Source organism: Hippopotamus amphibius, chromosome 9 (genome assembly GCF_030028045.1).
Source record: "Hippopotamus amphibius kiboko isolate mHipAmp2 chromosome 9, mHipAmp2.hap2, whole genome shotgun sequence".
In the NCBI taxonomy this organism is placed as follows: Eukaryota; Metazoa; Chordata; class Mammalia; order Artiodactyla; family Hippopotamidae; genus Hippopotamus; species Hippopotamus amphibius.
Genome location: NC_080194.1, coordinates 83,930,500 through 83,953,166, shown reverse-complemented (window position 1 = coordinate 83,953,166; position 22,667 = coordinate 83,930,500). Strand labels below are relative to the sequence as shown.

At 53.8% G+C, this 22,667-nt stretch overlaps 3 protein-coding genes across 5 annotated transcripts; 1 reads left to right on the top strand and 2 right to left on the bottom strand.

Moving 5' to 3' along the window:
* The first annotated feature begins 577 nt into the window (after nucleotides 1–577).
* On the top strand, nucleotides 578–7,802 carry NRGN (neurogranin). The gene is made up of 4 exons (XM_057750941.1): nucleotides 578–732; nucleotides 6,508–6,734; nucleotides 7,013–7,030; nucleotides 7,438–7,802. The coding sequence occupies exons 1-2, from the start codon at nucleotides 718–720 to the stop codon at nucleotides 6,727–6,729; spliced, it is 237 nt and encodes a 78-aa protein (XP_057606924.1). The 5' UTR covers nucleotides 578–717; the 3' UTR covers nucleotides 6,730–6,734; nucleotides 7,013–7,030; nucleotides 7,438–7,802.
* A 781-nt stretch (nucleotides 7,803–8,583) lies between these two features.
* VSIG2 (V-set and immunoglobulin domain containing 2) lies at nucleotides 8,584–12,727 on the bottom strand. Its single transcript, XM_057750389.1, has 6 exons — nucleotides 12,473–12,727; nucleotides 11,731–11,938; nucleotides 10,772–10,930; nucleotides 9,696–9,815; nucleotides 9,439–9,583; nucleotides 8,584–8,716 (listed from the first exon to the last, which is right to left on the bottom strand). Exons 1-6 carry the CDS (start codon nucleotides 12,725–12,727, stop codon nucleotides 8,584–8,586), a joined length of 1,020 nt encoding a protein of 339 aa, XP_057606372.1.
* Nucleotides 12,728–14,094: 1,367 nt separating this feature from the next.
* Nucleotides 14,095–22,386, bottom strand: ESAM (endothelial cell adhesion molecule). 3 transcript variants are annotated; one of them, XM_057749607.1, is made up of 8 exons: nucleotides 22,174–22,302; nucleotides 21,910–22,016; nucleotides 18,503–18,699; nucleotides 17,268–17,469; nucleotides 16,924–17,079; nucleotides 15,611–15,733; nucleotides 15,170–15,296; nucleotides 14,095–14,945 (listed from the first exon to the last, which is right to left on the bottom strand). In XM_057749607.1, exons 3-8 carry the CDS (start codon nucleotides 18,542–18,544, stop codon nucleotides 14,630–14,632), a joined length of 966 nt encoding a protein of 321 aa, XP_057605590.1. In that variant the 5' UTR covers nucleotides 18,545–18,699; nucleotides 21,910–22,016; nucleotides 22,174–22,302; the 3' UTR covers nucleotides 14,095–14,629. The 3 variants fall into 3 exon arrangements, with proteins under 3 accessions (XP_057605590.1, XP_057605588.1, XP_057605589.1); XM_057749605.1 differs by lacking the exon at nucleotides 21,910–22,016 and having other exon boundaries at nucleotides 22,174–22,386; XM_057749606.1 differs by lacking the exons at nucleotides 15,611–15,733; nucleotides 21,910–22,016 and having other exon boundaries at nucleotides 22,174–22,368.
* Nucleotides 22,387–22,667: the final 281 nt, after the last annotated feature.

Genomic DNA, 22,667 nt, shown 5'->3' with positions numbered 1-22,667 from the left:
AGTGCACGTTTTAGTGAGCCTGGGGAGTATCATATATGGGCATGTGGGGCTCTGGCGTCAGCTTCTGTGTTTATGTGTGCCCACCCTCTGCATTCCACAGCAGAGGGATGATGATACCTTTAAACCGCACGTCTTAGGGGGCATTTCTTAGAGGAATGAGGGGGAGGGAAGGTAGAGGGAGCCATATTTGGAACTCTAGCTAGGTTGTGGAAGTGTGGGAAGGTGGGTGAGGGGTGCATGGTTTTCTCCCTGTGGGTGGGAGGGGTGTTGAGCCCAGATGCGAGTGTATTTGTGCCCGGGATGTCGGGGTCCTCCTTCTGCCTGCGCCGGCATACATCTGCCTGGCAGTCTGCCGCCTCGGCAGCAAGGGGGGTGAGTTTGGGAGGATGGGGTGTGTAGGAGGAATGGATGGAAGTGTGTAGGCTGAGGGGTTGGGGCAGGAGGGGGAGCGAGGAGGAGGGAGCCTAGAGGGGGCGTGGTCCTCCCTCCCGTCTCCCCGCCCACTCTGCCGAAGATTTCTCCTGATTGGCTTCTCGACCGCAGGGCTCGGGTTACTTTCTCCCGCAGAGCTGAGCGCGGGAGAGAGGACGCGACAGCCGAGCGGCAGGCTGGTTTGGCGCGGGTCTGCTGCCTCCCCACCGCCCCAGAGTCCCCACCCGGCACCGCGCAGACCTCCTGCGCCAGCCTCCGTCCCAGCCAAGGTCCCCCAACACCACCATGGACTGCTGCACCGTAAGTTAGAGGGTCTGGAGGACGGGCACTCAGCTTGCTCTGGGGGAAGGGGCACCCGAGAAGCCCCGGAGGGCGAGTGAGGGACGGAAGCGGGTGCAGAAGACCTAGGAGCAATAAGGGAGCCTGGTAAGACGTGGGTGGTGGGTGGTGGAAGGCGCCCGCCTGACTTGGAAGCCTTAGGAAGAATGTTCCCCAACTCGCGGAGGCGTCTGGGCGCCCATTCGCCAGGCAGTCTAGATTGGACTGGGAGCTCGGCGAGGCTCTGCAACAGGGAAGCTGCAGGTTAGACGAGAAGAGGAACTTCCCCCAGAGAGACGCTGGAAGCTGTCGCCTAGCGAAGCTACCGCAACTCCTTTCCCCTGGCTTTCGGCCCCCACCCCCATCCCCCATCCCATTGCCGCCGCCGTCGGTGGGCTGACAGGATGACCCTCACGACCCTCGCGACCTGTGCAGCGCCGGGTGAGATAGTCAGTTCATATTGGTTAGCTTTGTAGTGATGATGCGCCTTGAAGAGCCTAGTCTGTGTGGTTCTGGGGAGGGATTGGACAGACCCCCAATGCCTTCTAGCCCTGGAGGGGGCTGGGTGAAGTGACCGCGAGAGAGCCCTGCTGGAGAGGGAAGGAAGTGTCTGCAATTTGTCAGCGCCCACACGCAGACCTAACGCCAAAGCAGGTTGCTGTTAAGGTACTCTGGTATGAAAGCGCCTGGCGTAGGACCAGGATCCTGGCACAGTCGAGGAGTGCAGCGATCATACCTGTATACAATTTGTTTGTTCATTTATTTGTTATTTTTATTTATTTATTTATTTTTAGCCCTTACATATGGAGAAAGTTCTACTCCAAATTCTTGTACTCTCAGCTGTTTGGTCAACCCAGCTAATGATACAAGAGGTTATGACTTTGCCAGCTCCCCACCCTCCACACTATGGCTTAGAAAAGGAAAAAAAAAGTGAGGTCTGGAAGGAAAGAATAGTCTAGTTTAGAAGAGATGAGACTTCCCTATGTCTGGGTACCAAGAGGCAGAAAGAACTTAGGGGCAAGTGGTTGTTATGATGTTTAACTCTTATTAATATAAGTAATATTTGTCCATTTGTGAATGCTTACCATGTACCTAACACTTTTTATGTTTAATCATCACAATAGCCCTGTGAGGTAGATATTTTCCCCCATTTTACAGATGTGCAAACTGAGGTTTAGAAAGGTTAAATGATTTGCCCAAGGAGGCACCACTTCTAAGTGTGGAGGTGGGACACTAGCTGATTCCAATGGCTGTAATTTAACCTCTCCTATAAATATTTACTATATTTCCTAATTATGAAGGTAATATGCTCATAACAGAGAAATTTAAAAACTAAAGAGAAGTATGAAAAAGAAACATGTCAATCATCTACATTCCCACCCCCTGGAGAAAGCCCTAATAACATTTTCTTCTGGTCTTTCTCCTCTGTTTGTTATTCCCCAGGAAGCAGTTTTTGGTTGTGAAAGGAGGAATGGGCTCTTAGTGGAGGTCCCTGGGCTGCTCACCCCCAGCCGTGTTTTACAAAACAGAGAAAATAAATGGATGATGGGTTCTGGATATGCATGTAGGGGAGAGGAAATATTGCCATGATGGTAAGATTGATGGGGAAGGGAAGGCAAGAAGCATGGTCAGTGGAAAGGGGTGAGAGAGCAAAGACTCCAGGAAGCCAGAGAAGGAATGTAACTTGTCTTTGCTGGTACCTGCAGGACTAATTAGAGTAGGATTTCAGGTCCTTGCCTATAGGCTCTGGTCTGCCCTGGACCATGCTTCTGAGTGCCCACAAGGCATACTGCGGGATTGGTAGGCATGGTTGGGATAAGTGTCCCCTGCAAAAAGGAGAAGCTGCCCATCCAAACAGTACAGAAGAGGCAAATACACAGTTATCCCAGTGGTCCAGCACCCTGGGTCACGTCCTCCAGTGTATTCTATACACAGGAGGCTTCCCCCTTCAGGTCCTGTCCTAGGCCTGCAGGGCTAAATGGCTGAGCAAGAGATAGCACCATTGTCAGGGAGGGCAGTGGGGGAGGCTAGAAGAGGTAATGGGGCAGAGGGTTGGGGCAGAGCTGGGACTGAGCATCTTCCTACCCATCCCCATTCTGTGGAGGGCTAGACTCAGTGCTGGGAGGAAACTGGGACATGCATAGATAACAGAGCACATCTGGGGGATGGGTACTGGTCCCTCTTCAGCTTCCATCCTGGGGTTCTCCTTGCTGACTGTCCAACCTGGTGTCTGGGCAACACCTAATCCTGCTTTATTTCCTTCTTTCTTGTTGGTAAGGAGGCTCAAACCAAAATGAGAAGAATACAGATCTGCTTTTTTTTTTTTGTAAAGAGCAAGGGCTGTTGATTCAGATGTACCAGTTGCCAATTTACATAGTCTGACTTTCCTGAATTCGCTTAATATAAAAAGGCAAAGAAACATTTTTTTGGACTCATTTTTTTTGCTTAGTCTAGTTGACTTGGTCCAGCTGAACTCATGCAAATAATTACCTGCCCTGAGGCAGTGGTTAACAGCCCAGGTTTCTGAATCCCATCACTATTTGTCAGCTCTGTGACCTTGGGTAAGTTATAAAACATCTCTGAGGATGTTTCTTTACCTGCAAAATGGGGATTAAATGAGGTAATGTGTGCAAAGCGCTTAGCACAGGGCCCAGCAATATAACAAGCAGTAGGTAGGGATCATTCTTAAAGCTTTTAGGATCTGAGAGCTGAAGGAGACTTTATTCATCTGGGCCAAGTTTTAGTTGTGGCTGAAGATATTAAGACCCTCAGAGGTGAAGTGATTTGCCCATTTAGGACCAGAAGCCATGGCTCATGTTTTGCCCACCACTGTCCACCTCCACCTCCCTCTCCTAGAAACCCCCCAGTTCATGAGGAGCTCTCAGGCACACACCACCAGATCTTGGCATTGGATGGCACCAACCCAGGCACCATGACCCCTTCCTGGATTCATTTTACTGTCCCTCCAGCTCTGCCCTGAGAATTCAGCCAGAGGGAGAGGGAGCTGACTCTGGGGAGGAGCAGCGTGTTGGGGGTGGCTCTGCCTGTTCTTCCATTCTGGATCCCGCTGGGGTGGGTGGTGACAGCAGGTGGGTCTTAGCATGTTTGGGGGAAGATACCCCTTACTCTTCCTCCGCTCAACTTCTACAGCTGCCAGCCCAGGAGAGGGGGTTAGGAATGTGTTTTTGAACCTGTCTTCTTTTGAGAAGAAGCTTCACTGTTCCCTGAGAACATCCCAAGAAAAGCTTGAGCTCTGAGAATCAAGGATCCCAAAAGAGTTATGTTTCTAAGTGGGGAATGAGGTGTCAGGGAGAAAGCGCTAGACCCAGGAGAGACAAAAAGAGTGTGTCGGGTCCCTCCACAACCACACAAGCCCTTGATAACTACTTTTAACTGCATCTAAATCAATTTTGGACATCTTGAGCACAAACTGAAGAACTCTGGAGCCCAGGAAATGAAGACAGCCTTGGGAACTATGATGAGAGGAAGCCATTGTAAACCTGGGCTTAGGCATCTGGGATTTGAAACTGTGCACCTCCTAGGGCAGGAAGTGGTTGGAGCAGTGATCATTGAGGCCCCACTCACACCCATCCCAATTCTGTGAACTGGACGGGTGATGGAGGGACAGGAAAGGAATAGATCTGAATTATTATTATTGTATGAGACCTTGGTCATCATTATTTATTTATTTATTTTTGGCTGTGCCGGGTCTTCGTTGTGGCATGTGGGATCCTTAGTTGTGGCATACGGGATCTTTTTTAGTTGCAGCATGCAGACTTCTTAGTTGTGGCATGCGGGATCTAGTTCCCCAAACAGGGATCAAACCCGTGATGGAGGGAAGGGAAAGAAATAGATCCGAATTATTATTACTGCGTGAGAACTTGGTCATCATTTTTTTTTTTTTTTTTGGCTGTGCCGGGTCTTCATTGTGGCATGTGGGATCCTTAGTTATGGCACACGGGATCTTTCTTTTTTAGTTGCAGCATGCAGACTTCTTAGCCAAACTAGCATGCAACTAGTTCCCCAAGCAAGGATCAAACCTGGGCCCCCTGCATTGGGAGCGCAAAGTCTTATCCACTGGACCACCAGGGAAGTCCCACTTAGTCATCTCTTGCCAGAGAAACAAAACACAGCAAAAGTAGTGGAAGTCCTCAGGCAAAAAGAAAAAAAAAAAAAAAGAAAGAAAAAGAAAAGAAAAAGAATAAGAAAAGAGCACAGATTCCTTGAAGCCAGAAGGTCAGGTCAAAGGAGAAATGCCCTTTTAACTCCATTGTAATCTTTTGCTTCCCACCCCATATCACTGCTGTGAGTAATATTAAGCAGAAAAGGGGCTCGGGGGCTGAGGCCCAATCCGTTCCAGAGTCTTGCCTCTGAAATCATTTGCCTAACACTTTCTATTCTCAGCTAGGGCAGGCTGTGGGAAAAACAGAAACCTGGAGCATGGGGTTCTCATTATTTTATGTTGATCCCTATGAAATTGTTTTTATATGACCACTTTAGCCTACAAAAAAAACTATTTTGCATCAACTTACTATTATTTAAAAGAATCATAATAGCTACCATTAATCGGGCAACTAGATTATGCCAGAAACTTTCTGCATATCACATTGTTTATTCTTCCCCACAACCCAGACAAAGGAACTGAGGAAAAGATTAGACAACTTGCCCAAGACCACTCAGTTAGCAAGCGGTAGAGCTTGGTTCATTTTCTTGACTGCCTTTGCTTATCTGTAAAGTAGGAGTTAAAAATATACTCTGGACTCTGACATACAAAGGTCTGACTCTTTGGTCCACTGTTAACTACCTGTACGACCTCAGGTAGGTTTTCAACACTCTAATCAGCTTCATTAGGGGTAAACCGGGATAACAATAAAAGGTACATCATAGCATTGTTGCCAGGACTAAATAAAATAACATCTAGAAAACTCTGTGTGGCTGTGCCTGGAACAAGGGCAGTGCTTAAATGGTGGCTTTTGTCATAATTCTTTTCTTTCTCCTGAGCACATCATGGAAAGGGGTTCTTGCCCCTGCTATCTTTCCTTTGTCCTTTTATGGAGTGAAGCCTTTTCTCTGTAGCTTCTTCCAGACCATCTCCTCTCTTCTGTGTTTGAGTACATCCTGAGGAGCAGTGCAAAATGGAGGGTCAATGGGAAAAGTCTCTGGCCTCTAGCCCTGGGTAGAGGGAGGCTGCCTGGCTGAGGGGTAAGCCCCATCTTCACCTAATTCAAGCTTTGAGCACTGGTGTGATTTTACTCAGCGAAGAGACTGGCCTGCTGAATCTTCTAAACCCTCTCCCAGGAAATCCTGGACTCAAAAGGGACCCTTCTGAGCTCGAGGCACCCTCTGAGGACAGGGGGAAAGGCAGCCACATCCGGGTGTCCCTGCTGTGGTTTACTTCGCTCCTCCAAACCCACCCTCCATTCATCTGGGCAGCTCCCCTAACTCAGCTGCTGGCGATGGGCCTTCGCTCACTCAGGGCTACCTGGCTGTCTTGTACCCCATCTACCGTGTACTTCGCTTTCCTGAGTTGTGTCCACCTGACCCTGAACTTTCATTTTTTGCCTGCCCCTGCCCAGGAGACACACACACACACACCCCAGTGCGGGGTGGGGGGTGGGGGGGCTGACTTAGCCGTTCTCTGCACTTCCCACTCCCGCATCGCCCCCCCCTCAATCCCCCAATGCTCACCTCCTACCCCACCCTCGCGGGGTCTCGGCCCGCTCACCCCACAAGGACCCACCCCCACCCCGCCCCCAGGAGAGCGCCTGCTCCAAGCCAGACGACGACATTCTAGACATCCCGCTGGACGATCCGGGTGCCAACGCGGCCGCTGCCAAAATCCAGGCGAGTTTCCGGGGCCACATGGCGCGGAAGAAGATAAAGAGCGGAGAGCGCGGCCGGAAGGGCCCGGGCCCCGGGGGGCCGGGCGGAGCTGGGGGCGCCCGGGGAGGCGCGGGCGGCGGCCCCAGCGGAGACTAGGCCAGGTGAGGCGGACCGCAGGTTCTCCTTCCCGACCCCGGACCCCCTCCTCCGAAGGAACAAGGAAGACTAAGGGCGCCTGGGGGTTGGCGGGGGTGGGGTGGGGTGGGGGGTTGGCGGGGCGGGGGGAGGTGATGTGGAGGGAGCCCAGGATGAGGGGCTAGAAATCCGAGACGTGCGGTGGGTGGATGGGGAGGCTGAGGTGGCTTGAGGGCGCTGCGGGTTGGAGAGCTCACCTGTTTCTCTCTCTCCACCCTCCCTTCTGCCCCGCCCGGGACCGAAGAACTGAGCATTTTCGAAGGTAATGAATACGACTCCGAAGCAGCGGGGTGGGACTCCTGAGTGGGAGAAAAGGACCAAATCCCCAACCCTTCCCGCCGCCCGCCCTCACCCCTTCCCAGCCCGGGAAAATGCACCTGCGCCTGCAGGCTTTCTGACACTTGGAGACGCCCTGAGGCTGCGACAAGAATGCACCTGACCGACACAGATACGCAGTCACCCGCATTTGAGCAGCCCGGCCGGGGGCCATAAACACCCCGCGTCTAACGCACGCCGGCCGTGGGCTCATTTCAGCTCAGTGACTCCGGGTGGGCAGTTCCGGATGACCTGGGCTCCCGGGTGCTCCCCGCCCAGGTGTCCTAGCTCAGGAAGGAGGGGGTAGAGGAAGTATTGGGAGAGGGCAGGGGCTCACACCTTCTCTCTCCTCAGTTCCCGAAGAGAGATGGATGCCGCGTCCCCTTCGCAGTGACGAGACTTCCCTGCCGTGTTTGTGATCCTCTCCTTCCCACCAACCTGCCAGCTTCAGGAGCCCTCTCCGCGTCCCGAGACTCGCTCTCCCAGGCAGACTCCGTAGAGGAGTTGCAAAGGCCGTGCCCTTTTAGTGCTCCAGTCTAGTACGGTCCCCATTCACCCTTCCTCCCCACCCTAACCCCAGTGCCCGCGCTCCCAAGTCTTCCTTTAGCTTCTCGCCCACCTCTCCCCGGACCCAGCATGCTGCTCTGCCTCCGCAGCCTCCGTGCGCTGCCCTTCGCGCACTGCGAGGGGCGCCCTAAGCGTTGTCCAAGAACGCTCCAGAAAAAAAAAAAAAAAAAAAGTCCTATCGTTCTGCGCGCAGCTAAAGGGGGCGCCGTGCGTCTCTGCGCTGTTCAGGCTCCAGCCTAGCCCCAGAACTTTGGATCTGGGGCGAGGAGAGAGGGCAGGAGGGTTTGTATGGTTTGTATGGTGTCGGATACCCTTTGCTGTGATCGGAAGGGAAGTCCCCATTTCACACCCCAACCCCACACCTGCCTGTAACCTGCCCTTCCCGCTCCCCAGCGCATCCGGAGGGCCGCCTCTCCAGCTCTCTGCTTGTTTATGCAAACGCCGAGCGCGGGGGAGGCTCGGTAGGAGGAGTCTCCCGCGGCCCCGCCCCTGCTCCTGCTGGCCCCACCCCCACCGGGCTCCTGGGGCTGTGGCCGGGAGGGTTTTTATCTCCGTGTGTGCATGTGATCGTGCTGGGTTGGAATGTGAACAATAAAGAGGAATGTCCAAGTGTTCAGAGGGTGCCAGAGGGGAGGGAGTTTGGATGTACAAGGCCACCGCTAGAAATCTGAACAAGTCTCCTTTGACCAAACCAAAAAGTGGAGCTGGAGAGGGCGAAGGGAGGAGAGGAACCTTGCTTAGAAGGTACCTTGGGAACCAACCAAACTTCCCGTTTGTAGCATGCCCTCTGCGACTTCAAGCCCGCTCCTTCCCTTAAAGGTACTCTTTGGGCCGCGTAGAGGAATGAGCTATACCGGCAGAAAGAAGAGGGAGACAACATGGTACCCAAAGGCTTTAATTCTTGATATTCCCCCTCAGGGATCAGGAGAGAAATCAGACAACCATAGGGAGCTTAGACTTGGTGATCGTCACAGTGCTGGCAGAGGGGGGCCTCTCCAGGAGCCCACTGCTAGAATCGGCCCTCACAGAAGTTTGCTTAGAAATCCCAGGTGCGATGGCATCCTCCCTGATAGATAGGCAATTCTTAGTGGAGGCTGGAAGCGTCCCTCAGAGCAACCCATCCTCTAACCCAGGGACTTTTACTTTTCACTGTGCATAGGAATCATCGTGGAACTTTGGTTGAAATGAAGATTTCAGGCCCCATCACCCCCCAACACACACACACACAACACACACACACACACACACACACACACATTATGCTTCAGCAGGAATAGGAAGTGGCTTGAGTCTTAATGTTTAACAGACTCCTGGTGATTTCTGTTCAGGTAATCTGAGGACCACACTTGGAGAAATATTGCTCTGGTCCGTATTCTGGACCCCATGACTGACAGCTAAAGTTGATGAGGGGTGGCTTTTGCCTCTCCTTTCCTTACTGCCCCACACAGAAGAATTAAACTCAGCTGAGTGCTCAGGAAAAACTCAACTCCTGGCTTCCACATCCTGTTGATGTATATAAAAGTCCTTACAAAGTGAAAAGTAAAAATTCTTCTAAGTGTGAGGAGGATGAGGGCAGCTCATGAACCAAGCCCTCCACCTTGCACACTTTGCTCACATGCTGAGCTACATGGGCTGTACTGCCACTCCCACCACCAAAGCCCAGGGCTGAGCAGCGCCCCTCACCCTGAAATACCCCTAAAGGTGTCAGAGCTTGGGGGCTGAAGTCACCAAGTCTTAACCCAAGCCCTTGCCTCCCACCCTGCACCAGCCCTCAGCCCTCCTACTCACCGTAGGTCACTACCCCCATATGTCTCCTTGGGCCTCTTCCTCCTCTCTTTCTGGAACCTTATCAGGCAGAACACAGCGACTGACAAGAACAGCAGGCCCAGCAGCACCCCGATCACAGCCCCAGCCACTTGGCCTTTGGAAGGGTCTAAGGAGACACAGAATCCTCAGAGCTGTAGACCTTCCTTGGTGTCTCAGATAACTTCATGCAGACACCCAACTCAGGTCTGCCAGCCCAGCCTTTGCCCAGCACCTCCTACCAGTCACGGAGAGGGTCAGCTCACAGGATGCACTGCCCATCTGGTTGGTGGCCACACAGCGGTAGGTGCCCGACGAGGCCAGGGAGAGATTGGTGAGAATGAGCTGGCCAGACACATCATCTAGAGAGTAAAGAGGAAGTGTTACGTCACTCATTCAACTCACAGTGAGCTATACTATGACAAAAGCATATTTCATTTCATCCTTACCGCAATCCTGTCAGGAAGGGACTAACCTCGTTCTATTAGTGAGGAAACTGGCTCAGAGAAGTAAAGTGACCCCGAGAGGAAGTGTCAAAACCACTGCAACTTCTATGCTCTTTCCACCCTACACAGCTGCCTTTTCAGGGAAGGGGGAGATGGTACACACATGAAGGTTGAGAAACCACAGTGGAATTGGGGTGGGGTGCCTACCGGCTGATGTCAGGTTCTTGGTTGGGGAAAAAGGGCTTGATTGCTGGAAACTGTGTTCTCTGGGATGGCTCTAAGCTGACCCAAATGCTCTTCTAAGCTACTTACAGGAGGAAGAGTACACATTGGGAGGTGATCTGGGGGGCTCTCTGGATTGATAAAGGGGTTTTCTGGGGCTGGGGCTTGGCTGGGAGGAGAGCCAGGGCACTGGGGCCAGCATGAGGAGGCTGAGAAGCCAAGGCTCTTAGCCAGTTACATGGTTCCTATGAAGAAACTGGCTGAATGATTCAAGCCAGTCCGTGCTACTCTGCCTCAGCTTCCTCTCTAGGAAGTTTGGAAATGATTCATGACCCTTAAGAAATCTAAAGAGAATCCCTCTCCCCAAAAAATAGACAAGTGGGAATCATAGAATGTCCCCTGCCTTCCACTCTCTTCCAGGATATCAGGAGTACATTTAGCTTGAGAAATGCTCCCAGGACCACACAGCCACAGACTGTACAGCAAGACAGGAAGGGACAATAAAGGAAGCCAAGGAAGAAGCGGGGAAAAGGTATAGCAGTGTGTCTCATGCCTTCAGGCTTGGAACTTGTACTATGGGTGTGTGGAGTTTAGAGGCCAGATTTCCCCAGGTTCGGAGTCTCTTCTTCCTTGATGGCCTGGATGCTTACCTTGCACCATGCTGCCAGGAGAAGGTGTAGGAGAAGATCCAAGGTGGACCCAGTTGTACACTGGCCTGGGGGCTCCCACTGAAGAGCTGCATCTCAGTGCAGCAGAGCCCCCCACGGAGGTTTGACCACTCTGACTGCACGAGGGTCTACTGGGGGGCACTGCAAAAATTACAGGAAGGGCCTTAGCCATATTCTAATCCCACCCCCATGAGGTGCTAGGTTTCCTGCCTCAATGCTCCTACCACATAGCCATCTACCTCTGTACACACACCACTACATCCCAGGGAAATGATTTCCACTATTGGAAATTCTGATTGTTAGAAAATTCTTCCTCATGTTGCGCCAAAATCTGTGTTAGTATAATATCCACCCACTGGTCCCAATTCCTGCCCTCTGGGCCCACAAAGAGAAATAAAAGACAATCTCTCCTCCACAGGACAGCCCTTCAGATATTTGAGTGCAACTGTTATACACCGCCACCTAAGTCTTCTCTTTGCCATCTAAACATTCCCAGGCCCTTTAACAGTTTCTACTGTTTGCTCACCTCCAAGCAGGCTCTAGTTTGGGGTGAGATGGTTGCTCTGAACACAAAGTTAGTACATAGTAATAGGGGCCCTTGTCCCTTTAATGCCCCCCCCCACTGTGACCTAGAGAGGGACAGAATCCTAGCTACAAATGCGAGTTTCCCCCAAAGATGGAGCTGTTGGGGGCATGACTCAGATCCCTATCTGTGGGCAGGGCTTTCTATCAAACCCTCACTAGGGACTGAGGGAGGAGGCATTCTTTGTGGAAGGTGGAGCACAGATAGGAATAGAAGACTTTGGGAAGGGGGTATTTTCCTTCTGGGTCCCAAGTGCAATTGTGTTCTTGGGCTGCAAATAAGGATAGGGGAGGATTTAGCAGGGCCAGTGCAATCTTTGGCTTCAGTGGGTGGCTGGTGGGTCCCCCGCCTGCCTTACCCAGCACAGTAAGGTTGATGAGACCCAACCCATTGCTGTAGAAATCTGGCGGGTTGTTAACTTGGCAGAGGTAGGTTCCCGTGTCTGAGGGGTGGACATCAGTCAGCTTCAGGGTGGCCACTCCTCCTGTGGGGGGGTCCTGAAGCAGGCTGGCCCTCTCTGCCTTAGAACCAGTTGGATACAGCTGGCCATTGGTGAAGTACAGGATCTGGGGAGAAGCAGAAGACACACAGGCGTGCCTTTTGCCGCTTGGCATCAACTCGACAGTCCTCCAAAGCGGGTGTGATTTAACTGTCCCCAAATACCATCCCTTCCCAGGTGCTAAATGAACTAGATTCATTGCTTTCAGCTAAGTGTGCTCTCAGTTTGGGGGAAGAGGAAGCAAATACTCCTGGAAGGGGCAGCATTTTATCCTGCTTTTAATCACAACAGCTTAGCCTTGGTAGGTTTATGAACTGACACAGGAGCTGCACTAACGTAGGGGAGTTGCATGTAGGAACTATGGGGGAGGAAGTTGGATACATAGGGATGTATGTGCAGTATAGAGTCATGCAGACTGTGTTCCTAAGAAGATCTAGAAAGAGTCCACTGATTTTTTTCATCCAAGCATATTGATCCGTAAATGCACCCTCTCCGACCCTCTAGCCCTCATCCCTGGGTGGGTCACCCTTTCCTGCCTCTCCCCACCAAGCCCGCCAAGGGCAGGAGGGCCCCCCTTTCCCCACAGGTGCCCTCAGCTCACGGGTTGGGATGCCGAGACGGGCCTCCCAGGCTGCACGAAGCTCCACTCCAGGGCAAAGTTGTCTCCCACCGACGTGCTGTAGCTGCAGGTCAGCTCGGCGGTGTGGCCCACTGGTGCGCTCAGGGGCTCCATGGGCACCTTCACCTCCACAGCCAGCCCTGGGGCTGGGGGCGCCGAGAAGATGGTGAGAGAAGCGCTTAGATGACTCGGGCTTGGCCCTCTCCTTCCCCTGGGGCTCAACTCCCTGGGCTCCATCCCTCCCTCCCGAAATCTGAGGTTTCCGGGAGGGAGGAGCCCACATCCTGCCAGGTTTGCAGGTGAAGGAACCTGAAAGGACCCCGAGACTGGGCCAGGTCTGAGGGTGTGTTTGTCGGGGAAAGGAAAACAAAAGTTGGGTGGTGATTAAACCCTCCCAAGAGGCCCAACTCCTCTGCTGGCCTACCGGCCTCTGTCCTCGACCCTCCCGGCGGCCTTCGATGTCCCCTCGCTGGCCTCTGCCCCCCAGGTCTCACTGGGGTCCACCGGCCCCCTCCTCACCACTCAAGCAGACCCAGCCTAGCAGGGCCCCGCAGAGGAAGAGCCAGGCCATGGCCACGTCCTGCCGGCTGTTGGTCCGTCTGGGCGTCTGGGTCTAGGAGACGGAAGCAAGTGCGCACAGGGCAGCCTCCTGGTGCCGGGCCCCAGCGAGACTGGCTATCTCAGAGCAAACAAGGGGAGAGGCTGGGCCCACAGGTAAGGAAGTGCTCCTCCCTCCTCCAGATCCAATACAGGAATCATTCTAGCCCTACTCGCACTTTTGTCCCCTTGCCCCCAATTTCTGAAGCGGGTCAGGCCCTGGGGAAAGGGCTGGGCCTGGGGTAGGCACCCCTGGGTAGGGGAGAGATCAGAACCGGAGCTCTGTAAGGAAAGAGTGAATGGAGAGGAAGAGGGAGGCATTCTGATAACTTGAGAGCTGACAAATAATGTCCCCACTTTGGGGTCTCACACTGTGAGCTTGAGCCCCAGGCCAAGACCCTACTACCCACTACAGAGAGTCTTCTTCCTTCCGAGCCCCTCAGCCCCTCTTCATTTCTCCTCTGAGATCCCTTCTTTGACACTTTTATCACTACTTGCTGAGGCAGGAGTCTCCATGAAAATTGCCCCCTTCCCAGAGCCACCCCATTACATGGGCAGAGAAACTGAGATCTGGAGGAGCTCCCACCCTTGGTAGGAAAGGGTGTGGCAGGATCGGAGTGGACACACCAGCACCACATCCTGTGCCTGGCTCTCCCTCAGTACAGGGGGGATCACTGCTAGATGGGCAAGAAGATGGGGAAGGTTTCAGTGGTCTGGGAGAGACATGCACCCAAGCTATGAGCACTCAAGCTCCAGCAGAAAGTCACCAATTTCATCCCCTTGCTGCTCCAAGTGAGCCCCAGGCTCTTTGTGCCTCTCCACCACTGCCTGACAGCAAATGACCCTTTTAAAGACTCTAGAAGAGCTATCCTGAGTCAGTAAGCCAAGCTGGAGGCTGTGTGGAGAAGCCCTTCTGGGTCCACAGCCCGGGTAGGGTCCTATTTGCATCATCCGAGACTCAGCTTCTCCTGGGAGTTCCAGGTTTGAAAAGATGATTTGACTCTCACTTTCCATACAAACACAATGTATCTTTATTGAAGTTTGCAAAATAAACACAAAATCATGCATTTCAAGTTAGTTTAAAAAATATCTTCCTTATCCCCTGCCCCAACAAAACCCAACCAAGCCAGCAGGACAGCTTATATTAATGCCAGGAGCTAGGGTTGGAGTGAAGGATGATGTTAGGTGGGGTGGGGTACAGACCATGGGGGCCTGGAAGATTGGTTGACGGGCGGTCCCTACCAGGCCCTGGGGGACAGGGGTGGGGGCAGAGGTAGCAATCTCTGCAGCATCCCACTGCAGTCTTAGAGAGAGCCCAGGGCAGGGGCTCTTCCTAATCCTAGGTCCACGTCCCCTTCTTCTACCTCCTGGAAGTCTGGGTCTTAACTGAGACTCAGTTTTCCCATAGTAAAGAAAGGTGGGGGCAGAGGACCAGAGGTCTGGAAGGTGGCCACCCTCCCAAGGCTCAGGCCTCTGTGCTAGGGGTGACCCCTGTAGGAAGGAGAGAAACCAGATGGCTTAACCAATGAGCCAGTTGGGCCATCACACCAAAGACCCAGCCTGACTCTGGGCGGGCACCATCACGGGGACAGCACCCATTCGGCTCAGAGCAGAGGAAGAGACTCCACCAGGGCTGGGGGATACTGTCTGAGGGTGGGCCCCATCTGTCCTGGGCATCCTGGGTGAGGGTAGGACCTGACTGGAGAGGCTGGGTGTGGGGGTCAATGCACCAGGCCTGGGAGGGCCTTGGGGTGGCCGGAGGGCTCGCGCCGAGGTAACAGAGGAAAGGGTCCCATTCTTGGAGATTGTGTCTGAGCCCTTGGGCCAGGGCAGTGTCCGGGGAGCGATGGCATCCTCCCTAGTCATCAAAGAAGTTATAAGAGGTTAGAAGCTGGAAGGGGGAAGAGGGAGAGTTTCCACATGCTTTGTCCTACTCTTACCTCCCCCCTTCTTCAACTCTCTTCTCCCTTAAAATCTGCCCATAGGAATGATGTTTCAGCCACTGCCCATCCTTCCATCAGATGAGAGCTGCCTGAATTCCTAAGGAGATCCCTCATCTTGGCAGAGACCAGGAACACTTACTTGATATCATTGGCTGGCTCTTCTAGGGCCTTGCCCCGGCGTTGGTACAAGAGGACCAGCCCACACAGCAGCCCCAGTCCAACCATGGTGCCCACAACAGCTCCAGCAACCACCGTAGCCTCAGGCCCTGGAAAAACCTTGCTGTCAGAGGGGGCTCTCAGCTTATTCCCTGGCCCCTTCCAATCCCACTGCCCCACTGCCCCACTGCCTCCCCTCCCCGCACCGTACACATTTTCTCTCTTTGTTTAGAACAAGGTGAGTGTCAAGCAGAAAGCGGTCACTGACCAAGCACCTGTAATGAACATTTGACCAAGACAAGCTCCTTGTCCTGATATAATGAGAGGCCTCAGCAGACAGGCCTCCTCCCCTCTCTTGCAAACCCACTCCCACCATTGACCAATCTCGTTAACCACACTTAGCCCTCACTTACCCCTCACTGACCTGTGCTCACTTTCAGGGTCACATTGCACTGGGCACTGCCCACCTCATTGTGGGCCTTGCAGATATACACTCCAGACATGGAAGTAGAAAGGTTTTTGAGGCTTAAAGACCCATGGATGGCATCTGGGGACACAATTTAGCCATTAGTCCAGGGATCCTTTTTACCATAAAAAACATCCTGCCCCTCCTATGCAATGTCCTCTTTGATTCTCTGCAGACGTGGCAACCTGTTCCCTGCTGGAGGGGAAAGGTGCAACAGCCAGTATGCTGGGCTCTGCTCCCAGCCCCATACCCCTCTCCATTTCCACCACTCAGTGTCCCCAAGTGATATCTGAAAGGAGGCTGAAGAGGAAGTGATGCCCAGAAAAACCAAAACCTGATTTTTACTTTTACTTCTGAATGGCAGAGGGCTGAGGCAGAAAGATCATTGAGTGAGGAATTGGAAAACCTGGGATCCAGACTCGGCCATGTGACTTTAAGAAAGTTACTTGGTATCCCCGGGTCCCCATTTCTTCATCCGTAAAGTGGGGTAATATGACCTACTTGATGGTGTTGAAAGGAATATATGAAATAATCTAATGATTTAAACAAAGCTTATTGGCTGCTTACTCTACTTCAAAGACTAAGTTCTTTACAAGTACTAACTTACAAAAGTGTCACAACAAACCTATGAGGTAAGCTGTATTTTTTAAAAAATTAAAAACCTTTATTATAAAAATAGTCAAAGAAAAAATAGAAAGAGGAACAAAATGAAAATCCATATACCCACAATCCAGAGTCAATGGTTGGTAACATTTCATTTCTCTTTCTCTTTTTTTCTGAGATGTTTTAAAATAAATACTTCAGCATGAAACTCCAAAAAATGACATTATCCCACATAACCACAATACCATTACCACACCTGATAAATTAAGAATAATTCTCCCAAAGCATCTACTACTCCATATTAAAATCATTCCATCACTTATCTCAGTAAGATTGAAAAAAAAGTTCCAATTGCTCCCAAATGTTTTTTATAGCTGGTGGGTTCAAATCAGGACTATTGATATCCCCATTTAACAGGTGAGGAAACAGAGGCACAAAGTCACACACCTAGTGAATGGCAGATCTTCTAGCCGCAGGGCCTCTTCAGTGACACAAGTCTACGGCACGTGCCTGCACCTGGCAGAAGCTCTCTCTCCAGCCCCCTCCCCACACCCTCCTCCCCCACCAGTGCTTTCCAGCATGGCCTCCCCTTGCACCCCAGCCCCTCTGGTACCTCATCTTTCCTCTACCCCAGCCACACTCTCAGTTGTCTCCAGAACTTCCCTCACCTAAAACAGGTGCAAAGAAAACCTGGGAGGATGGGGGTGACCGCACCCACTGGTATTGGGCAGCAGGCTTACTCCTTGGGGACTGGCAGCTCAGGGTCACGTTGGTCCCCACGTGGGGCACGCCCCGGAGGCGGCAGGATGGAGGAGCTGGAGGAACTGGGGGAGGGGAGACAGGTTAAAAACTCACATCCAAAAAAAAAACTCACATCCAGGGGACCATCAGCTCCCCCTCCCCCATTCTCACACACTGACCCTTTGTCACGTCATTTGCCCCTCCCCCAACCTTCACACTCAGTCATTTGGGGGAGAACCTGCCTGACCTCCCATGGGTGCCTCTCACTTACCCAGCACATTGAGTTCTAAAGTTTTGCTGCTGTGACCTCGAACAGTGCCTTGACTGTCCTGTAAGTTCACAGAACAGAGGTAGGGCCCAGAGTCTTTCTCCTGGAGGCCCTGCAGCCGCAGTGACACGTTCCGGGAGGGCATGGGGTAGACCAGGGATGCTCCAGGTTTGCTTGATGTGACCCCATTGATGTGCGCCAACACCTGGTGGGGGGGCATGACACCTCCCCATTATTACATGCCTGCTCTGTGCCCAGGGCTCAGCTAGTCCTTCTCCCTGAAACTGGGGGTCTTCACATGCCCCTCACCAGCATCATCCCCTCTAACCAGCTCTCCATTCATTGTTTCCTAGCCACCCTCTCACTGCCCCAGGTCCTCTGCACAAGAATGGGTCCTGTTCCCCTGGACCTTGTCTCTTCATCTCCCACTTGGGGTGTTTAAAAAGTGATAAAATGAATGAGGGGTAATTTTAAAAAGAGGGAATGTATGAAAGAAACAGACTGCAGAGGTAGAGCCAAGAGAAAAAAAATATCTTTTAAAATTTTCTTTTTCTTGAGGATCTCTCCAGGCAGTATATACGTCCAGGCTCTACCCCTGCAATCTAAGTTTCTTTCATACATACTCCAGACTTATCAAATGACCTCCTGAACACACTTTCGAGGACCTTGCAAGGAGCTCTCGCAAGTAACGGGCTCTGAAAATGATGTTGCCTTGGCTTCTGCGTAAATTTGCCTGAGTCTTCATCTGATGTCAGGAAGGAGGATAGGTGAGAGATTGTAGGAGGACACGGAGCCTTGCCTCTCAAGGAGGTTATAAAGGGGCAGCGGGGCAGATAATCACTTGGGAAGAGAAGTGGCCTGTCACAATGTCCAAAGCACAGATAACGTGAAAACAGGAAGGTGCTCAACTTTTAAAAGTTGTGTGATACTTGCCCTAACCCCTTCTGTTTCCTGTACCCTCAATCCTCACTTTCCCTCTCACCCAGCAAAGTAAAATGTCTCCCCACTTGGTGTGCTGGATTTCTAGGGAAACCTGGGAAAAAGAGAATTCTTTGGCGAAGCCTCCAAGATCAAACCAAGAATTGAACCGGTGAGGTGGACCTTGCTTTTCCCTGACACTCCTGAGTCAGGCATTCCCTGGCCGCCCCTCCCACAGTTGCCAGCTCTTCCCTATCCCCGCCTCTCCCAGGCCACCCCCTCCGGTGTAGCCAGCCTCTGGCTGAGACGACGTCCCTCACCTGGCTCATATTCATATTCTTCCCTTCCAGTAAGAACCACATCACGGTAGGCACCTCCGAAGGCTTGGGCTTGGTCGAAGACACCTCCCCTTGCAGGGTGTACCACACCGGAAGCACCACTTCCTCTCCCTCTACCGCCCGCAACTTGGTGAGGCTGGCGGGCACGTGCAGCTCCACTTGGGCCCGCGAGGGGGACACTGGGGATGAGAACGAGGAGGGTGAGCGCGGAGTCCACGGACCCCGCCCAACGTGACTGCAGGAGAGGACGAACCTCGCGGGGTCCTGCCACTGTAGGCCTCGAAGAATGCCAAGGGCCCGCTGGCCTGGGATCCCGCTGTCAATTTCATCAGCGCTGCTTCTCCCCAACCTCAGCCCGTGGGCTTGTATAGCAGGGATAGGGACCCGTGTCTATGCATTTATCCGTATGCAGAGGCACAGATTTCCAAGCACCAAGAGGAGGGGCCAGGTTTCCAGCCAGAAGGGGAAGACATCCAAGAAAAAGGGCAGATTTAATACTTTTTATCTACACTCTACGTAGGCCACTTGCTCCCCCAATTTCCCTGGGGGGAAAGCCGCTGGTCAGGATCAACAGTGTTCCCATCCTCTATGTTCTCAACCAGATGGGCAGTGGGGGGTGGGAGGGTTAATCGGTTACCGATTCACCCCGCGGCTCCTTCTGAACTACTCCAAGCCAGAGAGACTGGAGCGGCCCAGTGCCCAACCCGGCCCACTGACTGCCCTGCTCCCTGGCCTCCTGCTGGGTCCCCCCACGTGGGCTTCCCCAGGAAAGCCCCCAAGGGCCCTTTTGGGGCCCAGGGGATCTGGGCGGGTCCTCTGAGGTCTCAGGAAATCTTGCCAGAGCTAGGAGGATAATGAAGGTCTCCTGACAATCAAGTACAAAACAATCAAGTACAGAGCTTGCCTCTGCCTGTGACTGACCTTCTGGAGGTGGCCTGAGGTGCTGGTTTCAAGGAGGGGGCTGCGGAATCGAGGCGCGCATCACGGCCTCCAGGAACACGCACTTACTGTCCTCTGGAGAGGCGGTGGAGCAGCACACTCAAAAGCCCTTTGGGGGAATAACCTGGGGCTCGCCCCGGCCAGGCCTAAGGATGCTGGCCGCCCTAGTCCTTCGCCCTGGTCTCAGTGAGGCCCTGCGTTCTTGGCCTCAACACTCTGCCCTGGTGTCTGAGATGTCACCTCCGCATGGGGACCGGGGGGCCACTGCTCAGACAGAGGCCGCACACAGGTCTGGCTTTCCGCCCTCCTAGAGGCCGGCTGAAGGCCTCTAAGGGCCCCGGAGCGGATCTGGCCAGGATGCGCACCACCCCCACGGCTTCCTGGCTGCGTGTCTTTACAGAACCCCCACCCCGATTCCTTGGCCTTCTTAGCACCCCCCTCCCAATTTCCTGGCAGGTCCCTGCGGGCTGACCAGGAAACTTGTGCCCGGTGATAAGCCAGAAGACAATGAGGAGGGCGCCGCTGGACCGGGGGCTCTGCAGGCGAAAACAAGCTCCGCTTCAAGGAGCCGGACACCCGCTCAGGACCGGCCGGCGGCCGGGCCACCGAGAGGCCTGAGGGTGGTGCAGGCTCTGGCCTGGCCTCTCTACAGCTCACTCACAGCGGCCAGACACAGTTCCGGCCAGAAATCTGCCAGAGTCCTGGGAGAGGGGACAGCTGCCTCCTCCCTGAGTGCCCCCAGGGACCACCCTCAGGTCTTGCATTTATAATGTCACTTTGCAAAAGGTTGGGGGTGGTGGTGGTGGTAAATCAATCGTAACTTGGACACACAGGTCTGGGCGAAGGCCAACTGGGAGCTGGAGAGGGCCCCAGGAGGGGCAGCCCTTGTCCTGGGTATTCACTGGAGCAGAAGCCCCTCAACGCTTGGGCCCTTTTTGCTCCCAGGTGCCACAGGGAGAGGGAAAGGGGATGGTTGGGTCTGAGTGAAGGAGACAGGAGCAGCCCAGCGAAGGGACCCTTCTGGCCCATGCCAGACCAGAGTGCAGAGCAGGCAAGAGCGAAGCAGAATGAAAATGGTCCCGCTCCCCAGGGCTACTATTTTTAGTTTCCCTCTTTCTCTGAGAAACTCCCCCCGCGGGCTTCTCACGCCCCAGGGGCAGCATTGTTGAGCCACGGAGGAGCAAGGGAGCAGAAGGGCCATGGCAGAGAACCCTGTCAAGCAGAGCCCAGTAGAGCTGGTGCCTCCCAAGGCACGACCATCCCCATCCAGAGGGCCATTTAACCCTCAAGTGGCTGGCGGGAGCTCGGCAACCACCGGGGTTGCCAGGCAGGGAAGCTCAAGCCTGGGCCTTCAGTGTGAAAACTGAGGCTCAGGGTTAGGATAGAAAGAGGATGGGTTGTAGGAGAGCTGCAGATCATGCCCTGACCGCTAATTTGAATTTTTCTCCCATGCTTTGGAGATGCCCAGCGGGAAGGGGGATGGGGAAGGGCAGGGAGAACACTGAAGGGAAAGAGGCGTTGATGCAGAAGTTGGGAGAGGGGGCCTGAAAAGTCAAGGGATCCTGGAGTAGACCCACCAAGCCTAGAAGGGCTGGCGGTCTGGTCTTGAGCCCCACTTTGTCTGGGGACCCTAATACTTCATGCCCCACACCCTTGCAGCACAGACTGGGTTAAAGGAGACATGGGTGAGAGTTAGGTGGTCCCCACCACTGTGGTTGAATTTCACTCTACATCTTTCCAAGCCTTACTTGCCCTGGCGACTTCCAACCTGAGAGAAATGAGGAGTTAAAGCTGACCCGGACAAACCACCCTTCGCCCTCATTCAGGATCCTTGAAGAAGGATGGCAAGAAAGCGTGGGAGGCAGCATGTGAAACAGCTTACAATGAGCTTAGTTCCTGTGAGTCCTTTTCTCCCAGGTGTTGCACTGGGCCACCCCCAGCTCCTGGGCACTCCTGGAGGACTTCAAACACTCCTCAAGCACTTGCTCCAAGGAGGCGCCCTTCCTCTTTGACTCAAAGGCCCTCCTCTCTATTTCCTTTGTCCCTTTGGCTCTGGGAACCAATGGGGATGGTGGACCTCTGGAGGGGGGGGTCACAATTCTGCTCCTCTAGGCATTCGAACCCCTCCTCCATTTCCTGTGTCCCAAATGACCTCACGGTCGTGCTTTGGGGGCACCTCCCTTGATTCCCAGGGCAGGAAGCAGGAGGAGCGGGCAAGAGGGAGGATCTGGACTGGAGAATTGAGGTGAAGTGCGTGTGTCAAGCCCAGGGACCAGGGAATTCCCCAGGGGCTCTTGCACATCAGCTTGTGTATGGGATGGGGGAACGGGAGGGGGACTGGAGTTAAATCCTTAAGCTCTTTAGCCAGTGTCTCATCTAGCCGCTCAGCTCATCCGGCTCTGCTGGGTGGAGGTGGGGAGTGGGGGTGAGGAATGGTTCCAACAACTCACCCCAGGTGATGCGCTAACCCTTTCCCCCACCACAAACACACCGCACCCAAAGTGGTCGCTGTTCCCCGACGCAGCGGGGACAGAAGTCAGCACTAGCCAGTGATGCCCTGCGTGGGAGAAAGTATAAGTGGGGGGAGGGAAAGAGTCAGAGGCGGGAGTCCTGTCCCATCCAGTTCCTCATGAGTGCCCAAAACCACCTCCCCTCGGGTCAGATTCACCACATCTCCTATCTCATGTCCCCTCCAGGTCTAGGGTTTCACTCACCGAGAGTAGTCAGCCCCAGGAAGAAAAACCTCAGCAAGTTGGTCGCAGGGGACTGGGGCAGGGAAACCATGGCCCTTCCTGGCCCCGACGGAGTCAGGGGCACGGGCTCCGGGACACACCGACCGGCAGGTGCTGAGGCTGCGCGACAGCCGGAGCGGACGCAGGAGCCGGGCCACTGACACCAAGGGCTGCTCTGGCCAGAGTCTACGTGTGTGTGCCGGTGATGGGGTGGGGACCGAGGGGACTCGGGGGCGGGGCATTCGAGGGGGCGGAGAGGTCGCCATCCTCCCGGGCGGGGCTCGTGGGTGACCTGTCGCAGGGGGGCGCTCCTTGCGCTCCGACGGCCGGATCCCGCGACCTCCACCCGGTCAGGACGCAGAGTGGGGTCGGGTGAGTCGTGGCGCCCTCACAGCCGGCCGGGGGCAAGGGCCCAAGAGAAGGGTCCTGAACTATCAGACTACGCCATATCCTTCCCCCTCCGCTGCGTGGGGTAG

Excerpts from the sequence above, each read along its gene's own strand:
- VSIG2 (XM_057750389.1), bottom strand. The coding sequence starts at position 12,727 with ATGGAGCCCAGGGAGTTGAGCCCCAGGGGAAGGAGAGGGCCAAGCCCG. Across the intron at positions 9,816-10,771 it reads TCCTGGCAGCATGGTGCAAG|ATGATGTGTCTGGCCAGCTC; the intron begins GTAAGCATCCAG and ends TTTACTCTCTAG. Across the intron at positions 9,584-9,695 it reads GCTGACCCTCTCCGTGACTG|ACCCTTCCAAAGGCCAAGTG; the intron begins GTAGGAGGTGCT and ends GTGTCTCCTTAG.
- ESAM (XM_057749605.1), bottom strand. The coding sequence starts at position 22,243 with ATGGTTTCCCTGCCCCAGTCCCCTGCGACCAACTTGCTGAGGTTTTTC. Across the intron at positions 17,080-17,267 it reads TTTAGAACTCAATGTGCTGG|TTCCTCCAGCTCCTCCATCC; the intron begins GTAAGTGAGAGG and ends CCCCTCCCCCAG. Across the intron at positions 15,297-15,610 it reads GACCCTGAAAGTGAGCACAG|GGCCTGAGGCTACGGTGGTT; the intron begins GTCAGTGAGGGG and ends AGGTTTTTCCAG.